The 24,721-nt window shown below is 44.0% G+C and overlaps 1 protein-coding gene across 2 annotated transcripts in view; it reads left to right on the forward strand.

Moving 5' to 3' along the window:
• lhx4 (LIM homeobox 4) overlaps window positions 1-24,721 on the forward strand; it is a 288,742-nt gene that overhangs the window by 202,986 nt on the left and 61,035 nt on the right. Inside the window, exons 1-2 of one of the 2 annotated variants that reach the window (XM_060830123.1) lie at window positions 7,308-7,383; window positions 9,891-10,062. In XM_060830123.1, the coding sequence (XP_060686106.1) occupies window positions 7,308-7,383; window positions 9,891-10,062 (248 nt within the window). Of the gene's footprint in view, window positions 1-7,307; window positions 7,384-9,890; window positions 10,063-24,721 lie in introns of those variants that run through there. The other variant, XM_060830122.1, reaches the window with a different exon arrangement.

The following is a 24,721-nucleotide window of genomic DNA, read 5'->3' on the forward strand; positions in this document are numbered from 1 at the left end:
CTATTCCCAAGGGGGACAAATAACCAGCCTTTCAGCCTTTGATTCCATCTATACTTCCTGTTGCCTCAGAAAAGCCACCAACATAATGAAAAACCCTCCCACCCCGGTTACACTCTCTTCCACCCTCTTCCATCGGATAGAAGGTATACAAGTTTGAATACACGGACAAACAGATTCAAGAACAGCTTCTTCTTCACTGTTATCAGAGTTTTGAACAGACCGCTCAAATATTAATGTTGATCTCTCTCTCTGTCTGCACTTTCTGTGTGACTGTAACACTGTATTCTGCACTATGTTCTGCTACCCTGATGCACTTTCTATGGTATGATCTGCACAAAGAGCATGCAAAATAGTGGCACATGTGACAACAATAAACCAAGTCAAATCAAATCAGCTGTGACTTAAACCTGGGCATTCAGGCTAAGGGGTAAAGGTTACCATATCACTACATCACATTAGATCTGTCAGTGCATAGGTGCACAGTCAGAAAATATTGGTGCTACTTGTCCACAATCTGGATCTGCTTGTAAAACATAGCAAGTTTTATTACTCTTTTCTTACTTTTCAAAAAAATCCTATGCATAGGAATAACGTCCTAATTCTTTTAGATCCCACTTTCCAAGGCTGCAAGACTAAACTCAATGTAGTCCCATCACAACATCTAAAGCATGGTGCATTCAGCAGTGTCCACACTGAGGTATATCGCAGAGCGCTAAGCAGTGTCAGAAGTCACACAGCACCAGGTTATCATCCTACAGGTTTATCTGAAATCACAAGCTTTCAGAGTGCTGCTCCTTCATCAGGTGAAGAGAAGCACACAGGCACAGAACTTACAGGCAGAGACATCAAAAGGTCATGCAAATGGTGTGAGTGGAGTATCCACAAACTAAATAACAAGTCTCTACAGGTGATCAAGAATGTCAGACAGTGTGAGTAAAGTGTCAACAGCTGGACAGCCAGTGAAGGGGATTAAATGTGATAGAGGGATAATTACACAAAAATTAAAACAAGATGGTGCTGGAGACAAACCAAATGGCTGGAATAAAATGATGAGTATAAGAGTCACATGCTGAGGGTCTAATCAAAGTAGAAAATGTGTTGCTTGAAAAGTGCAGCAGGTCAGGCAGCATCCAACATAAGCCCTTCATCTTATGCCCGAAACGTCGAATCTCCTGCTCCTTGGATGCTGCCTGACCTGCTGCACTTTTCCAGCAACACATTTTCAGCTCTGATCTCCAGCATCTGCAGACCTCAGTTTCTCCTCTAATCAAAGTAACAAGGAATCTATAACTGTACAGAGTAATAAAGGTAGAGAAATCACAACAAGTTATCAAGGTGATGGTGTCAAAACTGGACAGTGAGGAAGATTTTACATCAGGAATGAGTACCTGGTCACAAACATTCTCTCTAATGGGGTTGGGTGATGTGTGGCATTTGCTGGGCTTTGCTAGCACTGCAGTCTGGCTGGCACAGCTGCCCTGTGTCAGAGATGGTTCTTGTTTGATTGAAAGGTGCTACTGCTGTATACACGACCACGCGCTATACTCTCTGCTGTCCAAGGCCTTGAGGTGTTGTGTGCTTCCGGGCTTGATTCTAGCCACAATGTACTTTAAAATTAATCTTTGCTCGATACCACCATTGGTTTTGTTCCATTTTGAGAATGATCAATAAATTCGATGAATCAATTCATTTGCTGATTAGTATAATCCCCTGAAAGGTCCCCTCGGGGTTCACTTGTTGATTATTCAGAGGTATTTGCAGACACGTATGCTGCACCGAGACTAGTCTGTTCAGGATTCCGGTACTAGGCCGTTTAGACAGCGATTTCGTTCAGAGGAATGAAGTGGCTGGACCAAACAGGAGCACAGTGTGGCGAATCTTGACAATCTCTTTGCTGAGCGAAAGAAACACTCATTTAAAAAAAAGGCTTACAATTTGAGCGAGTTTTGTTCAATAGAGGGGAAGGGGGGGAATTTTAGTTTATAAAGTCTGTCTTTGCTCCACGCGTGCACACAGAGTGAGGTCAACTCAAAGCCACCGTGTCTGCCTGACTCAGGCGATGCGAGAGAGCTGCAATGTAGACATTATCAGAGAAAGCGGTACCTCTGGAAACTGCCAGTCTCCCGACTGATCACAGAGTAAAGGGACCGCATGACTTTTTTTTTGCTTCCTTCATGAGCCGGACTCTGTTCAGAAAGAAGAAATTTAAATCCCGACTTCTGTGGAAGTGGGAAAGGTGGGGATAAATCAGCAGTGGAATCCGATGTCAAGTGGCAAAATTCACCGGGAAGGCAATGCAGAAAAAAACACTGGAAGGTTACACCCTGGTCCTTTTGGTTTTGCGAACAAGAACAAAACTCTGGAAATCTGAGTCAAGCAAAGAGAGTGCTGGAGAAACTCAGCAGGTCTGGCAGCATCTGTGGAGAGAGAGCAAAAGAGTTAACGACTTGACTCCAGTCTGACTCTATAGCAGAACGTTCTTGGGGCAGGGGGAGGGGTTAGTCCTCTTTCCACAGACGCCGACAGACCTGCTACGTTTCTCCGGCTTTTCTCCCTCACTTATAAGCAACATGTCGAACTGGGGCCTGAAGAGAGACGGGTGCGCAGCCAGTTCAGTGGGAGACGCGACGGAGAGAGTTAAAAAAAATCACACCACACCAGGTTATATAGTCCAACAGGTTTAATTGGATGTACTAGCTCTTCTGAGCTTCGTCTTCGAAAGAGCAGCGCTCCGAAAGCTAGTGCTTCCAATTAAACCTGTACACCCCAGTCCAACACCGACGTCTCCAAATCGCGATGGAAGGAGTTAGTCTTATTTTGAACTGGAACTCTGGAGGTCCTGTTATTGTTCACTTAGGGTAGACCGCGCAGGTTATCTTGACTGCTGTTTTTCCCACTGACACGGCGGTGGGTCAGCGGTGTACACGAGAATAAAGGGCACTTGCTTCGTGGGTTACTGAGCTGGGGCATTGTCTCAAATGTAGGCACCAAACTCTGGGGAGAACACCACAGCGTTGAAGGCAGCATTTACTGGAACAGTGTGCGGGGAGGGAGGTTTTTGATCAGGAACGATTAAGAGGAAATTTGAAAGAAGCGTTCACTTGCTGAGGTTTAGAGAGTTGCTTCCATCCAAACTGATGACAAAAGGAGGACTCGGGAGAAAATGTGTTCATTTTTTTCTCTCTCTCTGCCTGAGGGGCCGGTGGAGGATGATCCAATCGGGATTTGCTTGCACTGGTATTCCCCAGCTGTGGTGATAGGGGGACGGTGGGATTATTTGGATCCTGATGAAGGGCTTTTGCCCGAAACATCGAATTTCCAGTTCCTTGGATACTGCCTGACCTGCTGCGCTTTAACCAGCAACACATTTTCAGCTCTGATCTCCAGCATCTGCAGACCTCACTTTTTACCCGATTATTTGGATCGCTCCACCAAAGCGCATGGGGCCACGGTGCGCTGTAAATAAAAGACCTCCAGTCGAGCGAACTGAATGAAAGCAATGTGAATCCGAGAGACGGACCCCTGCTCAAGTCTGGCACGGACAGAGCGTGTCCCCCATTACAATACAGCGTCAGGATCAGGGCAATGATCAAGTCAGTCACAGTCGCTCGAACCTGGAGCGACCGGGAGAGAAATAAAAGAAAATGAGAAGCATTCATATTCCGGCAAAGCGTCCTGACTCGATAGCCCCCAGTTTGTTAAATCGACCGTACTTTCAGCCCCATTTCAAGATACATTTATAACACCGGTCTCCCACCTGAAACCACCGACCCCTCACACACCCCTTATTGATTTTTATTTCATTCCATAACCCACTCTGGCAGAACTCAGGCTCATCATTGCCAGCCGAGCGGGCGTCGGGCACAAACCTCGCACCATTAATACACGATGTGGAGGTGCCGGTGCTGGACAAAGTTGAAAATCTCACGCAACACCAGGTTATAGTCCAACAGGTTTAATTGGAAGCACTAGCTTTCGGAACGCTGCTCTTTCAACAACCACCTGCTGAAGGAGACTGCGTTCCCAAGGCTAGTGTTCCCCAATAAACCTAGTGGAGTATAACCTGGTGTGGTGTGATTTTTAACCATTAATCCAGAATTTGCACTTGTCCCTGTACTTGGTTAAACCAAAGCTTTCAAGTTGGATAAGTAAATCCCCGGGGCATCTCCATTCCAATCACCTGACACTCTCGAACACTTGCACTTTGGTCCCAGAGGGTGACTTTCATCCTCTCCCACCGTCTGACTCTCTTCTATGTTCTGAATGGGCCTCTCAAGTTTCAAATCTAGTGTTGACCTTGCTTCTTGTGCACCACTGTAGTCGTAATTTTCTATCCCCCGTTCTGTTCTATCACCCTATAATCTTTGTATGGGATGTACTGCACGGTAAAAAAAAACAAAACTGTTCACTGTAATTAGGTACATTTGACAATAGTAAAACAAATCAAATTAATATCCGCACTAGTTTCGCTTTGCCGAAGACAGACCTCACCAATATGTTTCCAGTTCGCTGGTCTAATCTAAACTCTGGTCATCATTGCTATCCTGTATGTTCACTGCCAAGATACAGTTCTTGTCTTACCCAAGGGCGCTTCATAAATCCGGAATTCGTTAATCTGTGACACAATGTAAACCCAACAGAGAGAGAGAGAAAAAGGCAGAACTACAAATGAAAATCGAAGGGGGGGGGGTGGGTGGGGAGGTGAGATGTCGGATGAAAATTGCAAGTCTTTGGAGGAAGAGTGTACCGACGAGAGAACTGCACAGAGAACTGACGACAGGAATAGTGAAGAGGTGGGGCTGTGCAATGTGAAAGCTGAAGAAACAGGTGATGTTGGACCTGGACCCCTTTGGTTGGTGGATTTAAAGACACAAGGAGGAAGTAAAATGTTGGGGTGACGATGGAGTGAGTTTTGGGGCAAAATACGAGAGCATTTGCAGTTTGATTAATGTTATCAGCATGATTTGGATTGGGCATGTGTTGAGAGGAGGTGATTGGTGGAAGGAGAGGGGAGAAGAGGCAGGCAGAAAACACTCAGCAGGTCAGGCAGCACCCGGGGAGAGAGAAAGAGCATTTCAAGTCAAGCTGAAACGTTCTAGCTGCTTCTCTCACAGCTCAGTGAGGGCAGGGTGAGTGCGGTTGAATGGAATCGAACACAGCCGCTGGAGAAGGCTTCGATTTTCCAAACGTTAAGCTGGAGGAAATTGTGTCTTATCTGAAATAGAGCGGCCAGCCACCAAAGGGCATTTGAGAGACTTGTTGACGACCCAAGAGGCTGCGGCGGTACCTGGGGAAGTGGACCGCATGCTCCTCTCGGCGATATCACCAAGGGTTAACAACAACAATCTCCATTTGTATAACCAGTTTAACCCGGCAAAACTAGGGCCTTGTACGGAGGGTAACCAGTTCAAAACTGACAGCGCGCCAACGAAGGAGGTAGAACGACAGATGCTAAAAATGTGTGGGCAAAGAGATCAGTGTTAAGGAAAGGTCTCTGCATGGAGGGAAGCGAGGTGGGGGCATGCTGGAGGTCAGAGTCTAGATTCGTGTGGTGCTGGAAAAGCACAGCAGGTCAGGCAGCATCCAGCATAAGCCCTTACGTTGATTTTCCTGCTGGATGCTGCCTGACCTGCTGTGCTTTTCCAGCACCACGCGAATTTAGACTCTGATCTCCAGCATCTGCAGTCCTCAATTCCGCACGCTGGAGGAGGCCCTTCGGCGCTAGACACGTGGGCGGCACGGTGTGGGCGGCACAGTGGCACAGTGGTTAGCACTGCTGCCTCACAGCGCCAGAAACCCGGGTTCAGTTCCCGCCTCAGGCGGAGTTTGCACGTTCTCCCCGTGTCTGCGTGGGTTTCCTCCGGGTGCTCCGGTTTCCTCCCACATTCCAAAGATGTGCGGGTCAGGTGAATTGGCCATGCTAAATTGTCCGTAGTGTTAGGTAGGGGGTAAATGTAGGGGTATGGGTGGGTTACGCTTCGGCGGGTCGGTGTGGACTTGTTGGGCCGAAGGGCCTGTTTCCACACTGTAAGTAATCTAATCTAATCTAAACATCTGAAGGTGCGGCCAGTGGGGATGGGATAGAGAGAGTCATAGAGATGTACAGCATGGAAACAGACCCTTCGGTACAACCTGTCCATGCTGACCAGATATCCCAACCCAGTCTAGTCCCTCCAAACCCTTCCTCTTCATATACCCAACCAGATGCCTTTTAAATGTTACCAGCCTCCAACACTTCCTCTGGCAGCTCATTCCATACATGTGCCACCCTCTGCGTCTCTTTTATATCTTTCCTATCTCACCTTAAGCCTATACCCTCTAGTCCTGGTCTATGTCCATTTATTCTACCCATGCCCCTCACAATTGTATAAATCTCTATCAGGTCACCCCTCAGTCTCCGACGCTCCAGGGAAAACAGCCCCAACCTATTTAACCTCTCCCTGTAGCTCAAACCCTCCAACCCTGGCAACATCCTCGTAAACCTTTTCTGAACCCTTTCAGGTTTCACAGGGGTTGCACCAACGCAGTCATTGGAGCAAGAAGAGCGTGGGCGGGTAATAAGAGATCTTTTGGGAGTTCTCCTGGGGTAAGGGTGCGGGACTGAGATGGAATGCAGTGGCAGGGAGATGGAATGGTTGCAAAGCACATTCTCTGTGTCAATGCGGTGACGCTGCCGGGACTAGGTGTGTGTATTGGAACGAATGCGTCGCTGTGTCAATATCTCAGTGCAGCCAGGGCCCTCCTGATAGACATTTATCCCGCACCATGGACCCATCAGCAAAAACAAAACGCAAAGTTGAGCTGGTGCATGCAAGTCTGCGCCTGCTGGCCTGACTTCTGAGAAGTGACGGGAAGGCAGGACCAAGGTGGTGCATTGATTCCGAACCAAGACCCAATTAACGAAAGTCCCGCCCACTCAGAGTCAATACTCTCCTCTTATGGCAAAGTCGCGCCCCCTGGGAGTGGAGAGGGGAGGAGGAAGGGGGGGACCCTCGCTCTCTGATTGGCAGGGGGGGAGCCATGATGTCATGATGTGTTGGACTGACTGGATGTGAGAGGGAGAGATCTGGAGGGATCATTGAGAAGGGAAATCCCGCATCAACACAGCCACTGGGCCAGTGGATTTATTCATTGAGATCCGGACGGAATCGTTTTTCTTTGTTTTTTTTTAGAATTAGAGAGTATAAAGATCTGGAAGATAGCTCTATCGCTGTTGGTGGGACGGGGGTGGAGGAAGGTTTTGAGGGGGTGGGGGGAGTGAGGTGTAGTTGGGGAAGGACACTCCGTTGGGGGGGAAAAAAAGCAAAATGATGCAAAGTGCAGCCGTGACCACAGAGAGTCCCGGAAAAGGAGTTCGGGAGCTGCTGGGAGTCACGGTACAACGTAAGGAGCTTTCAGTCCCAGGGACGTTTATCCAGCCGCGGGGAAGCCTTGTTGCTCGCTCTCCACATGCCAATGCGGCGGGGAATCTGCAATTCTGAGCAAAAGGGGGTGCGTGCTGAGGTTGGGGGAGCTCGGAGGAGGGAAGAGGGGAATAGAGGCCAGGGTTAGAAGGAGGTATCAGAAGGGACATCAGGTGGATGCATTGCTGCAGGAATTCAAATGAGGAGCTCAAATGCATTGCAGGCTGCATTGTACATAAGGCCCTGATGTTCTCGTTTAAGGCCAACGTATTGGTGACCATTGCGGTGTTTGGCTCGGGAACGTGAGTGTTGCAACTTTCCATCAGGAGACGGGAGGAGGAAGGGGATAAAGAAGACCCCGGTGTGGGTTACATCAGTCACCTGGCAATGAAACGCACGCTACCAGCAATGCTCTGAAGCCGGCAAGCTCCCCGGTTGGAAAACATGAAGGGATACTGCACGGACTGCGCTGGAGTTAAAAAAAAAAGCCCGCAACAAGTTCAGGCTAGCCAACGCTGCAGGAGAAATCATAATTTAAAAAAAATTAACCCAAGCCTGTCTTCTCAGCTGACATGACTCGGCAAAGAGGACATGGAAACCTCGGGAAGGTTCGAGGATCGGGGCTTGAACTGCCCGGAGTGTTACCCGGTGCACCCAGTGGGCAGTGGGAGGAGGAGTGGGGGGCTGGTTAAAGCGTGTGACACTGTCAGAGACCATTCATTCAACGCCAGTAACAGAGCAGTGCAGGAACCCGCAACAGGGAGACGGGAAGCCCAATTATAATGGACAGCCCGCCTGCTTCATATAGTCAGGCAACACGGATAACTAGTCTTTATCAGGTTTTATTTGCAAGGCTGTCTTTCAGTTGTTATCATGTATCAACAAGGCATATTAACTGTCCGGGACATACCACTAGCCTCTCTTTAGCTGAAAGTGTATAGTTTATTTCCACGCATATGCACATGTGTGTGTGTGTGTGTGTGGGGGAAGTATTAATATTAAATAGGGTTTCAAAGCTGTCTTAAAATAATTAGGTTTAAAGTGTAGAGATCAAGTTACTCAACAACCAAGCAGCCCGTGTCGAGGCCGGATGGATGTTGGGGATGTATGTAATCCAGAGAAGTGTGCTGGGGAAAGTGTGTTTCCAATTGCTAGTTTGTTCCCGGTTTGGTTAGTATTCTGTCCGTGTTCCCCGTACACCCGGACCAAGCCGCACCGTTGAGTTGATTTGCTTCCAGTGAGCTGTTGACGAGCGGCCGCCAGGAGCTGTCCCGGGGACACAGCGGACTGTAAGCGGAGTGAGATTTCTGCCGCTTGCCAGTCTGAATCAGTCATCAGGACGGGACTGTCCCTCATGCGGCGACTCAGCTCCTGATCCAAACCTTAAGCATTTTTTAAAAAAATGTTAAATTTGAAAGCAAGTTAATTTTATTTATATTTATTTGCTTTCAAATGTCAATGACATGCAGGTGTCAATGTTTTTGTTTATAATATGCTAAAAAGTCACTATATTTCACATTGATCCTCCATGGAACAATAATTCTTAATCACAACACTCACCTTCTTACATGTGCTCCTGCGTTACATCAACTGAACTTGTTGACTTAGTTTAAATCGTTGTGCCTTTTTGTTAAAAGTTACATCTTTGAACACTTTGTCCCTGGCCACGGGCAAACTCCACGTCTGTGAACTTGTAATTACCACAATTTTGTTTTATTTTATAGTTAGTCACAATTTATGGGTGTTCTGGTCACATTCGAAGATCTCTCTTCGTTATGAATGAAAACGTGTTTCCCCCCCCCCCAGTTTGTCATTACATTTTAAACGTTGTTCCCAAGTTGCCAAGTCAGAGATCGTCAAAACAAAACTCAATCTGCCCCATTTTGTTGGTTGGAAAGGCTGAATGTTTTCGAGACTAAGGGACCCTGGCCTGTTCACGGTTTGTCTCCTGTTCTTGTTCTCGGCAGTCGGAATGCATGTATTGGACAGTCCACTTGCCCCACACGCTGACAGTTTTGGAAAGCATTCCTGCACTTTTGTGTCAAAGGTGAACAGGAGAATTCTGCCTTTCCTTGTGTTCAGGAATATCCGAGTTGAACATTTGGAATATTTTAAATGCCTACTTCTGTACTGTACCACATTTCAGTTGGAATAATATTGCCGAGGAACTGTCATGATAAAACGAATTAATAGTGGGCGTTTGACCGGGATGAAATTCCTCAGCATCTTCACGTCCCTGGTGTTCACACGCTGCCAAGTTTGTTCTGTAAATGTCTTTTTTGCCATCTATATTGAAGATTTGTTATCTTTGTTATGTCCTGCCTTTATGTTGGATTTCTGTTCTGCTCTGGTCCTCTCACGTGTGTATAATGTCTTCCCTCGCCCCAGTTATTGAGGTTACAGCTATATTTCTGCAGGGCTCATTCTTGTTATCTTGTGCATTGTGTTCTGCTTTTAGACTGACTCCTCTTCCTCTCCCTTTTGCAGAGATCCCGCTTTGCGCGGGTTGTAACCAGCACATCCTGGACAAGTTCATTCTGAAAGTGCTGGACCGTTCTTGGCACAGCAAGTGCTTGAAGTGCGCTGACTGTCAGCTCCAGCTCACGGACAAGTGTTTCTCCAGGAACGGCAACGTTTACTGCAAGGAAGACTTTTTCAAGTGAGTCAGCTCGCGTTGTGTGCGGCTGCCCTCAAAGAGCAGCGTGACCCAGCAGAACCCCCGCACGGGTCACCACTCTCACTCAGTGCCCATTCAGGGGGGCAGAGATTGTGCCCAGATGTCCACCGGGCACATCTGTAGCCCGGCGGGGTGGAGAAGGGTCTGCTTCACAGCACGTTATGATTGAACCATGTGTGCACTGTCGCTGCCTTACACAGAGTTGCTGCTGAAAATAACAAATGTTGGAGATCACAGCGCGTCAGATAGCATCCATGGAGAGAACAAGCTAATGTTTCGAGTCCAGATGAAGAGTCGAAACGTGAGCTTGCTTTCTCTCCATGGATGCTGCCAGAGCCGCTGTGATCTCCAGGGTTTGTCGTTTTCTATACAGGTTCCAGCAGCTGCAGTTATTTGTTCCTACATAGAGTTGCTGCTTATTGAATGTATTTGGACAATTGATGTGACACCTTAAGGTCTTTCTAACTTGCCCAGGGTAACTCCTTACTGCCTGACGAAATCTAGGCTGTATTCTATCACCTAAATCGCCATTTGGTATTGTCACCTGGAAAGCGGTCCTGTATCTCCCCACCCCCACCCTCCTCTCACTTATCTCTCCACCCTTCAGGCTCTCTGCCTGTATTCCTGATGAAGGGTTTTTGCCTGAAATGTCGATTTTACTGCTCCTCGGATGCTGACTGAACTGCTGTGCTCTTCCAGCACCACTAATCCAGAATCTGTATACTTACAAACCTAATCAGCTATCTCTCTTCAAACAACACACATAGCGCATTCCCAGATTCTCCCACACTCTTTGACACACATACATACATTTTCTTTCACGCACACTGTCTCCGTCAAACTGCTATCCTCTCAAACACATTTTTCCCTTCTCAAACGCACACTCTCTCTCACTGACTCAAACTGAACCCTTTCTCGTACATTCGTTTCGTCTCACACACACAATAGCTCTCAAAAATGCCCCTCTTTGTAACACACGCACTAATAATCTCTCACATTGACACATTAACAACTCCTCTCTCATATACACTTTCTTTCTCCAATGCACATAACATTGTCACACTCTGTTCCCATTATGAGCGTCGACTTGTAATACATAACGAAATCATATATTTGATGCCAGGAAGTGTACTGTTTTAGATGTCTGTTGCTGGGCGAACACAGACATATTCTGATATTTATGTAGGGTTTATGTTGACAGTGAAGGACACATTTCTAAATACAAGCTGAATCAACATTTTGATACTTAGCGCCTCAAATATTCTGTTGAGTGTCCCCCTGTTGTGGTACACCGAACGCAGTTTTGCTCTCATTCTGCGTCATGTGTGTTCGTTCCAGCTCAAAAGCCAGGACCAAATACACAGGTCAGATCACAAAACTGTTAAAGAGAGGCGGGACTGTTTAAATAACAAGTCACAATGGAGAGGGGCGGATATTGCCTGTCAGAGGGAAGCGATAGAACCCTAACGCTGGGTAACAGCGGGTTATATGGATAGGTTAAAATCAAGTAATTGGCCAGACCGTTTCCGATAGAAAGCCAAGCGAGGTAGTCACATTGTCCACTGCAGAGGCAAGGAGGTGAAGAGTGACTAGCACTTTATGTGGAGTTCGGATGCTTGTAATAGCATTGCAGCTTTTTGTGAGATGGTTGTGTAAAGGTTACAGACCATTGTGGGAATAGTTGTACAAAGGGGTACAGGTTTTCGTGGGATGGTTACACCAACGAAACACTACTGTGAACTGATTTTAACGAATATTAGTAACTATTGTATCAATATCGCAGCCTATTGTGGGATATTTGTATCAATGTTTGAGAATATTGCGGGATGGTTCGGATCAACATTTACAGGCCATTGTGAGACAATGCCTCGATATCACAGAACTTGTTGTATGAATGCTATGGATTGTTTGCGGCATTCAAGCCTAAAAGTTTATGCTGTCATTTCGATGAAATTTTGCCCAGTTGAAAATCTAACTTGATAGGGAATGAATTGCTGTCCGTGCCTGCGACTTACCTGAGCTTTACTCATAGTGGGAGCAAAAGTAGATCCCGCGCTTTGTCTGTGCATTCCTGGCCGGTTATCCTTATTTAAAACAAGCCTTACAACAGGAGAACATAGCACACTTTGAGAGAGAATGGGAGGGGGGTGAGGCTGGGGGGTAAAATGGCTTGTTCTCTGAAGAATGATCTCCACTTTGATCAGAGTCACTTTGTATACCGTGAATGTGAAATTATGCAATTAATATATCTGCTAGAAATAAGCCAAGATGATGTACCGAAAGCCTGAGCTAGGTGGATATATACAATATGCACAGACATACTGAGAGAGATTCCGGATAGATAGAGCCATCAAATGAGCATCCTTATATCCATATGTGGAAAGAAACACACGGGGAAAAAATTGTTAATTGAATATACTTTCGTAACAAACGCCGTCTAGTTCCTTGGTTCTCACAGAACAGGCGGGAAGGTAAGCTGATTTGAGGACTTCTTAGGTAACAACTGGTATATTGCGAGTGGAAGAATGGGGGAGGAGTTGGGGGTTTGATGTTGAAGAGGTTTCTTTCTGAGGGGCTGAAACATACAGGAGGCACCAACGAAAAAGGCTGGTCCAGTTGCAAAACAAAGGCGAACTCAAACCCGCTTCTGTTGCCTGCTTGAGGCACAGAGTAGTCCTTTTTCACCTCAGTTAATATGCCAGTCGGTGAAATCAACGCTGGGGATCTATGGTTACATCTTGTCTTTTCGAAGCCACTCCAAGATTTCGTCTTTTCTCACCCCAGGTTCTGTATTATGGCCTGTCGATTTGGCCCGTTGTTCCATGGCTTGTTTCCTTACCCTCTCCCTCCCGCCGACACATTTTGTTGACCCAAATACTGAAGATTAACTTCAGCGGGTTTCCCACTGAATTACACTGCAAATCCGTGCCTTTAATCACCTCACCAAACAACATCTGCCCACTCTCGAAGCTGCCGTTTGAGCTGAGAATGATATTGTGCGCTGAAATAAGAGTCGTGGCTTACTCAATATTTTAAAAATACAATTACTCCTGCAAAAGCAAAACCGGCTCTTCGCTGTTTAAAGTGAGGCAGAACGACAGCAGAGATAGTGCGGAATCTGTGCTTCAAAGCGATTGTCTGATAAACTTGCAAATTCTGTGCAGACTGGGTCGTTACTTAACCGGGGACCTCAGTTAAAATTACACCGACCGTGTCTTCAAAAAAGCACACTAACGCTATTTAATTGGCTTTCAAGGCGAGATGGCTGTCCACATTTGAGAAGGGCCGTTTATTTTTGGATCTCGGTTTAAGTTATCCCGCTCTTTCCAACCGGGATTTTTGATAAATTCCTGAGCCGAAATTGGACCCATCCTTAGGGCACGTCGTTGTTTACACAGGACTGATTTTAAAATCTGTGCCGTGTTAAATCCGAGTGATCTTTAAATCTCATGACAATCCTGTGAAGTGGCACCGTTTCTATTCGGAGATTGACAACATGTGGAGAATCACAGTTTCCAACCGCCGTGTATAACCAAGATAAAAAAAAATCCGGGCGTTCTCTTAGTCCGAAATTTCTGTAAAATCCCTTCGCCGCTTTGTGAAATTAACCCTTTAACGGCGCGGCTATCTTTGATTTGACAAGTGGGAAAGGACATTTACTGAGGACATAACCCGGGGGTGAATCCTGGTCGTTTGATCCAGGCGCCCCTTCTCCCTGCAATATTGTCCTTGAAAGAAATCAACAGGATTTGACATTTTTTTTAACATTGCTAAAAGTATGAGAAAACGATTTCTCAAGGCAAAATACAGTTCAACCTTTTATTCCATAATTTCTACACCATTTGAGCGGTTTCAAGATGGTAATAAAGCTCATGTTGAAGTCGGCATGTTGGCTCAGTGGGTAGCAGCGGTTAGTGCCTCACAGTGCTAGGGACCCAGGTTCGATTCCAGCCACAGGCGACGATCTGTGTGGAGTTTGCACATTCTCCCTGTGCCTGAGTGGGTTTCCTCCCACAATCCAAAGATGTGCAGTTTGGGTGAATTGGCCATGCTAAATTGCCCATAATGTTAGGTGCATTAGTCAGGGGGGCGATGGGTTACTGTTTGGAGGGTCGCTGTGGACTTGTTGGGCCGAATGGCCTGTTTCTACGCTGTAGGGAATCTAATCTAATATAAAACCTGCGAATTTAATTCTGATTCACCTTTTTAAGTTAGAAAGCAACTGTGAGCTATTGCAATGTAATTTCAGCCGGTGAGATTAGAACATCCCAAGCGTAAATAAAACCTAGGCTCTGTTCTGTGAAACCCCAGTGTCGGATACTAGAGAAATTAGCAGCACGGTGCACAACATTTAACAACTCAAATTGATTTGCTAAAAAAAACCATCGCACTAAAAAGTGCTTGAGGTCAGCCAGATTCATATCCAATTCTGACACAGGAAAATGCAACCATAAACCAACGAGGAGTGGGAGACATTGACTATACAGGACTAAGTAAAATGTGAGCCGGATGAGTGTGACAGTACCTGAAGTGAAGAGTGGCTGATAAATGTGATCTGGTTTAGAGAGTGAAATGTGAAAGGATGAAAGAATGGATGCAGTGTGGATCACAGAAGTGGTGTAATATGGATTAGGGAGTGAATTGTGATCAGAATTAGGGAGAGAAGTGTGATCTGGATTAGAGAGTGAATTATGAACTGGATTAAGGAGTGAAGTGTGATCAGAATTATAAAGTGAATTGTAACCAGCATTAGGGAATGAAGTGTGATCTGCATTACAGGGTGAATGGTGGTCTGGAATAGGGAATAAAATGTAATCTGAATTAGAGAGTGATTTGTGATCTGGACCGGGGTGCTAAGTGATCTGAGCTGGAGAGTGAAATGTGATCTGGATTAGAGAGTGGGGTGTGTTCTGCATTAGAGGATGAATTGTGATCTGAATCAAAGGATGGACTGTGAATCGAATTAGAGAATGGTGTGGTCTACATTTGGGAATGAACGCGATCAGCATTTTGTTTCCCAAATGGTGAGCAATGTGGCATAGAGGGTGGCTCAGTGGTTAGCACTGCTGCCTCACAGCACCAGGGACCCGGGTTCAATTCCTGCCTCGGGCAACTGTCTGTGTGGAGTTTGCACATTCTCCCCGTGTCTGTGTGGGTTTCCTCCGGTTTCCTCCTACAGTCCATGCTAAATTGCTCACCGTAGTGTTAGGTGAAGGGGTTAATGTAGGGGAATGGGTCTGGGTGGGTTGCTCTTCGGAGGGTCGGTGTGGACTTGTTGGGCCGAAGGGCCTGTTTCCACACTGTAGGGAATCTAATCTAGAGGGTGAGGGTTTTTCCTCAAGAAGATTTCGCTTCAAAATCTTCTTGTCATCTGGATATTGCTCTGCTGACTCTCAGCCGATCTCATGTCAACAAGCAACTCCGATCAAATTGAGGGAATCATTAGCGAACATCGAATTTCTGTGAGATGCTGCCTGGCCCACCTCTGACGGCCCGTGATCTTTGATGTCTGTAATATGATTTCCCTTGCCTTCCCACACAGAGATCCGGGCACAGGATTAGTTCAGAACTTGGCCTGAGAAATGACCTTTCGTTCCCAGTCCCGAGGACCGGAGAGTCGGCTTTCAGTGAAAACATAAATACCGGCAACGCGTTTGAAAGTGGGTTGAAAACACAACAATAAAACATCCAGTTTTCCAGCAAACTGAGCGATCCGCATCTCCGAGCCTCACTGTTGGATTCGGCTAACGTAATGTCTGTAAATCAGGCTTACTATATTTAACAAAAGGACCGTAACTCACTGATCACTGAGGTGTATTCGGGCCCTATTTGTACATCTCAGACAGAATCCCGTCAAGTTTGGGAATCAGAGAAATTTCAGTGAGTTTACCTTTGATTTAGTTGCATTGTCAGCAGCTCATTAGGCAGGTTTCAGCAGATTCGGACAAATGGAAATCTGGAAAATTGAGAGCAAGAAACACGCTTATATATAATTCATTTCTGGCAAATAACTTGGTGAAAATATTGTGTTTCTCCCCGACCTGTCGATCAGTTAGGAGTAGATAAAAACGTGGTAAAAACCAGGACTGCAGATGCTGGAAACCAGAGTCTAGATTAGAGTGGTGCTGGAAAAGCACAGCAGGTCAGGCAGCATCCGAGGAGCAGGAAAATCGACGTTTCGGGCAAAAGTCCTTCATCAGGAATAAAGGCAGGGTGCCTGCAGGGTGGAGTGGTTAGGAGTAAAGACCCTTCTCGGACTCGAACCACATTTTCCCTGACATTTCACATCTCTTCCTTCTGCCGGGCAGCGCTCCCATTATAACTGCAGACACCGGAAAATGTCTTCCTTCTTGTCTGTCTCTATAAACCTACCCGACGGGGTTAGATTGATTAGAAGAATAACCCATGTCATTGAGATTAGTTAGTTAAACTAAGCCAAGACAAAAGCGCCAGAGTCTGTTGGGATTCACTCTCAACTTCTGCCGGAGCTAAGGGATTGAATTCCCAAAAGCCTTAGCAATCCACTCTCTGGGTTCATATTGAGGCCGGATTCCTAGAGAACGGACAAGTAATTTCAAAAGTAAATGTAATCACTTATTTAGGTGGAAATTATTAAATATCTAACTGAAGGGAAAGCGGTGATGTCCAACGCGGTTCAGTTCTGGGAGCGATTCAGTTCAGAATGTGCTTCAGTTGAACACAGGAAGAGTTGCGCCTGAATTGGGAGTTGTTACCAAACACAGTAGGAAGTCCTATTTTTTTCCGTAGAAATTGAAACAATCCTGTTAGGGGAGAATAGGGGGATAAGGTTTAAAGAGTAAAAAATGAGGTCTGCAGATGCTGGAGATCACAGCTGCAAATGTGTTGCTGGTCAAAGCACAGCAGGCCAGGCAGCATCTCAGGAATAGAGAATTCGACGTTTCGAGCATAAGCCCTTCATCAGGAATAAGAGGATAAGGTTTAAAAGTGACTAATTAACTTCCGTGACATTAAAGAGGAATTTTAGTTTTTAAAAAGGCAGCAATGATACTTTTCATGGTTGTAGACTCTGTTGTGACAGAGGCTGCATGATTGGGAATAAGATGGTACGGTTTCACATGGAATAAAAGCAACATTTCCTACTACACTAAGGGTAGGAATTTGAATCCCATGGAAAATGCAGCGCAGAAACTTGCCATTTGGCCCAACTAACCCCTCTTGCTATTTTTGATTCACTCCAGCATTGTCCCATTCTTTCTCATCCATCTTTTCTGTCATTGTCCTTTAATCCTCCCACCTACATCACCTCCGCCCCCCCCCCACCCCCCCCACCCCATTCCCAACCCTCTCTCAGCATCCCCACCGTCTTCTGCGTATCTTGACTCCCATTAATGGGCCAGTGCTACAAAAGAAGAGCAGTAGTGCAGATGCTGGACATCTGAGTTAAACAAAAACGAGAAAGTACTGGAGAAACTCAGCAGATTTGTCTGCATCTACATAGGGGGTTAACAATTCGAGTCAGAATGACTTTTCCTCAACTCAGATTGGTGTGAATTCCTGATTTGAGCGCTTGGTAGCTGTCTCATTCATGACTACCAGTTTTTCTGCTTTCTACAAGAGCAAATACGCCATCTGTGTCTCTACTGATGCAGAATTTTAAATTAGTCCACTCCTCTGTATCAAAAGAAATAAGCCCACGCCTATGAACCCTTTCCGGACAGGTATAATATCACAATAGTATATAAGAAAGAGCGACAGATGCTGGAAATCTGAAACACACAGAAACAGAAAATGCTGGAAAAACTCAGCAGGTCCGGCAGCACCTGTGGATAGAAAGAAAGGTCCACAGAATCTTCTTCAGTCACTGAACCCTGGTCACTGGACTCCAATCGTTAACGCTGCTTTCTCCCCACTATCAGACCTGCTGAGTTTCTCCAGCAATTTCTGATATATGTTTCAGGTATAATATTAGGTTCTGTTTTCAAGCTGGGAAATATTTTGTTTTTGCCCTCTGCAGTGTACTCTTATCCATTTTATAACATGGTAAACAGAACTGTAAAACAGAACTCCACAATTGTAACCAATGTGATGTTATTTTTTTTAGGAAGATACCCTTACATTATAATTCTAGCCTTCTAAAAGCCAATGTGTGGTTTGCTTTTGTTATGAAATATTATCCTGTGGCATGACTTTTGCTGATGGGTGCGTTTGTACTCTCAACGTTTCCTTTAAAATTTAATTGTTGCACACAATCCATGCATGGTCCCTGTAAATATTTTAACACGACCACACGCTTTCATTATTTGTCACAGAGTAGGATCCTTGTAGTACATTTCATACACAATCATGCATCCATTGAGGTTTATCAGGAATCCAAATCCCTTTGATTATCTACATCACTTAGATTATTGTTCTCCAAGTAAAATGCAATGGTCTTAGTTTTTCCTCCTCCCATACACTCAGGCCTCACATGTATGCCTATGCTGTAATTATTTTGCCAATTTTATGCCTAAGTATCAAGCTGGTCAATATCTGATCATAATTTGTTGCTCTGTCCTGAAGTGTTGACTGTCTGCCTTGACTTAGTACTGCCACATATTTAAAAAGAATATGTTTCCACCTCCAAAGTTTAAAATATTTATGTAAATTGTGAACACAAGTCCCAACACGGATCCTTCTGGGGCACATGCTTCATCTTCTGACACTCTGAACAATCACCTTTTACATTTACTTGTCTCTCTTTCAGCCACCCAGTTACCCATTCTGCTATTTAGCACTTGACAGCAGGAACTCACTACATTCATGTGCCCATAAATGGCATCTTATCAAAGGAAATATAATCATATTTCATGTATGGTATTACCTTTGTCTACTCTGTTACCTTGTCAAAAGACTTACCCAAGTAAGGCTTTCCTTTTTGAAAGCAATGTTCAGGATTCATTATTCTAGTTTTGGTTACTCACTTTTAGTTTTCTTCTTTGAAAGGGTTATCAATATATTTCCTAATACTCATGTTAGACTGATGGATCAATTGATCCCTCAGCGTAAAATTTCAACATTTAAAAGGTGTCGGGATGGCAATATGAATAGGAAGAGTTTAGAAGAATTAGGCCAAATGCTGGCAGATGGGACTAGATTAATTTAGAATATTTCATTGGTATAGACCATAGGGTCTGTTTCCATGCTGTACAGCTCTATGTCTCTATGCCATATTAAATATCGGCCATAATATTAACTGACCATTAACTCTCTGCCATCTTCTAATGAAGGTTTAAATATGAATGACAGTGCCACTGCCACACCATCCCAACATTTAAAAAAATGCATAGAAGCAATCCATCCAGATAATGCTAAAAATCACACAACACCAGGTTATAGTCCAACAGGTTTATTTGGAAGCACTGGCTTTCAGAGCGCTGCTCCTTCATCAGGTGGTTCATCAGTACTTCCAAATAAACCTGTTGGGCTATAACCCAGTGTTGTGTGATTTTTTAACTTCATAAACCCCGCTCCAACACCAGCACCTCCAAATCATGTCATCCACTTAATGTGTTCTATACTCTTTGAGTCAGGGCCTAATTTTTAGCTAGAGAATAGTAATCTCCTTAGTATATAAATGGACAGTATAAAATTCAGAGTTTTAATCCATTATAGAATATAAAGACCAAGATTTGATGATGAGCTTACGTGAAACCTCGAGTAGACATCAGCTAGGACGATATGTACATTGTTGAGTTCCACAATGTAGGAAACTTACTTGAGGCTTCAAAGAGATTACAAGGCAAATAAACTAGAATACCACCTAATTTTCAACAAATTTTTAAAGAGTCTCAAATATTTCACTGATTTTTCGCTATGGCAATGCAGATTTCGACAAGACATAATAGATGTTTTTCTGAGTCATCTAAGTGAACAAAGCAGATTGTTTTTAATAGTTATAGGGTCAAGAAAGATGGGAAGTGTATGCAAGATTAAAGTTAGGAGATTTAGGGCAGGACAGTGCAACATTTTTCACATAAATGTGATTTCCAGTTTGCTTTTAGGTTTGATGGTTGAGCCAGAAATTATGATAATATTCAAGATAACTATAAATAGTTGAACAAAGGACAAGGAGTTAAACTGATCTGGAACAGTGAAAGAAAATGCTATTCATACAGTTTCTTTGTGCAGAAGGCGAATGCTAGCCTGGGCAAATGGAATCTGTGCCATATGCTCTTCATATTTCTTTGTATAGCTTTGTGCTTCAGAGTCAGTTGGGTTTGGATATTAAGGTACACCACAAATTCTGACCATTTTGTCTGGCAAGGCCACATTTATTACCCATCTTCTATTGTCATGAGCAGGTGATTGTGAACCTTCCATTTGAAACATTGTGATCCTTGTGCTGGATGCACATTGTTGATTACTGCTGGGTGGGAAATTCTATCAGATATTAACTGAGCAATAATGAAAGGTTGGCAATACATACTCAAGTGAGAGTGGTTTGTGATTTCAAGGAGATATTGCTAATTGTCCGTCCTATTATGAATCAATTGCACTAACATTTGAATGGTCAAGGATTTGAATTAAGTGACTGTGAGTTACATGAATGTAAAGGCAACCTAACTGTATATCAAATTTGTGCCCTTGTTCCATTAAGGTTAAATTCACAGTAATTGTGCATTTGACAATGCACTTCTGTGAATAATTCCAATAAGGAGCATTTTTCTATACCATGAAAAGCTCCTGTGTCTTGAAAGCACTATTTATATCAGGCTTTTCCTCCTTTGTTACTTGATGCTTGGAGTTGGACTCAGTGTGTTTGTCAGGCTACACATTATGTAAGAGTCTTCCTGAAATGGATGGCCTTAACTCAATGACGAAATCTTTGCTCCACAGATCTGCAATGGATTCTCGAATTGGTTATCCACAATTTTCCTTGCTCCACTGTCGGCACCTAGACCAGAGGCACTGGATTTCCATTCCTAAATCTTATTGCCTCCCTATCTCTCTATTATCTTTAAAAATGGCCAGTAAAGCATACATCTTTCATTAAGGTTTTCATCACTGCCCTGATATCTGCTTATGTGGCTCTGTGCCAAATTTTGCTTGATCACCACTCCAGTGAAGTGCTTTAGAAGATTTTAAATTGTTAAAGTGCCACATAAATGTAAGTTGTTGTTGAATGTTGAATCATTTACATTATGGAATGCAGGCAAACAAGGGAGAACTATACGATTTCTATTGCCAGCAGTCGATGTGAAAACCACAGCTCTATTTGTTCACTATAATTTCATTCTTAACCATCGGCATAAGCTGTATTTAATGCTATATACGGCCCACTGTGAATCTGCCAATGGTTAAGAATCTGCAACAAAGTGGTATTGAATGAAATGCAGATGCTGCACTGCTGCAGAAGCAGAGTTATTGCTCTTTACAGAATGTGACAGGTCCACAACGCAGCAGTGCAGGCAGTAATGAGATCGGAGTATTATTCTCACAATGTTCAATCAGGCTGAGAGTTGTACCAGGCACAATGTGAAGAATAACATGAGAATAACCACTGCTCTATTTTCATTGGTATGAGTGACCATTACTAGAAACAATGGATTATTAACCTTTATCATGATACTGCAGGCAAGAGTTTGGAACGGGGGAACAGGTTTTGTGATGAAGCAGGTTTTAAGAAAGGAAAAATCTATCCAACTACCTATCAATGTTTCTATCTGTTCTTTTTATCTCAAGTGGTGTGGAATTTTCTGGTCAGGATATTGCACTGTGCAGAAAATATTTTCCTGCACTCTTTAGCACATAGATTTTTTGCTGTGTAAGTTACTGAAGCTGCAATTTGTTAAAGATGTTTGAGGGCAACTGAACATCTAGGACTTCAGTGGACAATAATATCCAACAGTGTATTCTCTATCTCAATAAGATTTAAGGATTGAGAAATAAGTTGATGGAGGAGTGAAAAAACAGGAGGGTGGATTAGGGTTAAGTCAATCACAGAAAGAAAAATAAAAAGAGGTAAAGAAAGACTGGATTGGAGAGAGATAAGACTAGACACAAGAAAAGTAAGGGAATACTTAAATGATATTTTTGTCTTTTTAACAATTCACTACCAAAGATATGAGACTCCTCATTTTCAATTCCTCATGTTCTGGGTCTGAAAGGTGGATCAATAGTAATTAAAAATGATCATGTTAGTAAAAGGATATTTAATTACAGTGCAAATTTTCAGTGGAAAAATAACACTGTCTGAACAACGTTACTATTAATATGTAAGTTCACCAACAAGGTGCAATGCAAGGAAGAGATAGTGATAAATTGTGTAATGTCACATTGCTCCTCTGCCATTAGCTTCATAGAAAAAGCACACCATGCTAACCCCTCCCCCTCCCCTCCCCCTCCCCCCGCCATTTCTCATAAAAGTGTAAAGCTGAATAAATTACTCATTAAGCTCACTGCCTTATTTGAACACCAGTAAGAGACACAAGGAAACAAACTAAGAGGAGGACAATCAAAAATCATAGCAAAGTAAGAAAAAAAGATTTCATTTAAAATTTGAAATTTTAACATTGCCTAAAATAACTAACAAGCTGAAAAAGGACATGATTCTTTTTTAGATTACTTACAGTGTGGAAACAGGCCCTTCGGCCCAACAAGTCCACACCGACCCACTGAAGCGCAACCCACCCATACCCGTACATTTACCCTTTACCTAACACTACGGGCAATTTAGCATGGCCAATTCACCTGACCTGCACATCTTTGGACTGTGGGAGGAAACCGGAGCACCCGGAGGAAACCCACGCAGACACGGGAAGAATGTGCAAACTCCACAAAGTCAGTCGCCTGAGGTGGGAATTGAACCCAGGTCTCTGGCACTGTGAGGCAGCAGTGCTAACCACTGTGCCACCGTGCTGCCCTGTAGTGTAAATACCCATTTAAGGACATAGTAATTGCCAATCAACCTCGCTGACCTAGAAAGCAAATGGTCTTTAATAGATAGTCTTTTTCTTTAGGTTGAGAATTATTTTAGGAGATTTTAAAAGAATCAAATTTTAAAATTAACATTTTTTTCTTATCTTGCGATGCCTATTGCTTTCTCTTTGTGTTTTGTTTTACTTTTACATTGTATCTGTCATGTGCCTTTCTGTTAATTCAATTTTTTTCCCCTGCATCTGTTACCTTTCTTGGACCTAAAATGACATTACGTTAAGCCATATTCTTAGTTCTGCCCCCATCCATTTCTCAATCTCTTAACTGATTGAGCATGTACTGTTTTTGTCCCACTTTTCAGTCAAGTTCTGTCTACCTTGTTACTCCCAGCATGCCATTATCAACTCACGCTAAGGCTTTACACCATCTAGTTGTGTATGTGGCAGACAAAGCATGGGCTTATATTTATTTCCAGAGCTGAATCTTTCTGGATCAATTCATTATCCAGTCACCAGAATCCATAGCATCAAAAGGTGTCACCCCGCATCAAGCATGGCTATACAGGAGGCTCTCTGTATCTTACCTCCTGCCACAAGCATAAGTGAAGGATTTACAATTTGTCGATTAACCTGAAACCAAAGCAGAGACAGCTGGAGAAACGCAGCAGGTCTGACAACATCTGTGGAGAGAAAACAGTGTTAACATTTTGAGTCCAGTGACCCTTCTTCAGAACTTTTTTAACTGACCTGTTTTGCCACATTATCAATACAACTTCCATTCGAATCAAGTCCTGAAATGAGTGCCTGTCTCAGAGGCAGAGATATTACCCATCATGCCATAAGAGCTATACTGCCTACAGCCCTGTGGGAAAAATGTTTTAAAACTTTAAGATGCATTTGTAAGTCTAAATGATGGGACAGGCTGTGAGATGTGCCTAAAGTACTTATAAGAAAATAAGAAATAGGAATAAGAGTAGAATTGAATCTACTCTGTCATTCAGTAAGATCATGTTTGATCCTTGCCACAACTCCATTTTCCACTCTATCACCTTCCCTAAAATCTACTAATCCCAGTGAGAATGAAACTCCACAGCCTTCTTGTGTTGAAGTTTCTGAACATTTATAATCACCACTCGTAAGGACATAAAGGATTGGAGCAAGAGTAGGCCATTTGGCCCATCGAGCCTGCTCCACCTGTCAATAAGATCATGGCTGACCTTTTCATGGACTTAGCTCTATTTACCAGCTCACTCACCATAACCCTTAATGCCTTCACTGTTCAAAAATCTATCTATCTTTGTCTTAAACAATTTCAACAAGGTAGCCTCAACTGCTTCACTGGGCAGGGAGTTCCACAGGTTCAGAACCCTTTGGGTGATGAAGTTCCTCCTCAACTGAATGCTAAAATGTAAAACAGTTAACAACTCTCAAGAAGCTCAACATCACCCAGGACTGGCACCCCATCCATCATCATCAATGTTCACTTCTTTCACCATTGATGCACTGTGGAAGCAGTGTACACAATCTGCAGTGGAGTACCTCACTAAGGCTCTTCCAACAGTGATTGACTTCAACCACCTAAAAAGATGAGGACACCACACACTGTACTTTTTTGAAAAACACACGCTACCTTGACTCAGAACTATGTCACTGCTCCTTTACTGTCCTGGATCAAGAGCGTGAAGCCTCCTTCCTAACAGCATCATGGCTGTACCTATACCACAAGGAGTGCAACGGTTCAGGAA

Source organism: Hemiscyllium ocellatum, chromosome 9 (genome assembly GCF_020745735.1).
Source record: "Hemiscyllium ocellatum isolate sHemOce1 chromosome 9, sHemOce1.pat.X.cur, whole genome shotgun sequence".
Lineage (NCBI taxonomy): Eukaryota > Metazoa > Chordata > Chondrichthyes > Orectolobiformes > Hemiscylliidae > Hemiscyllium > Hemiscyllium ocellatum.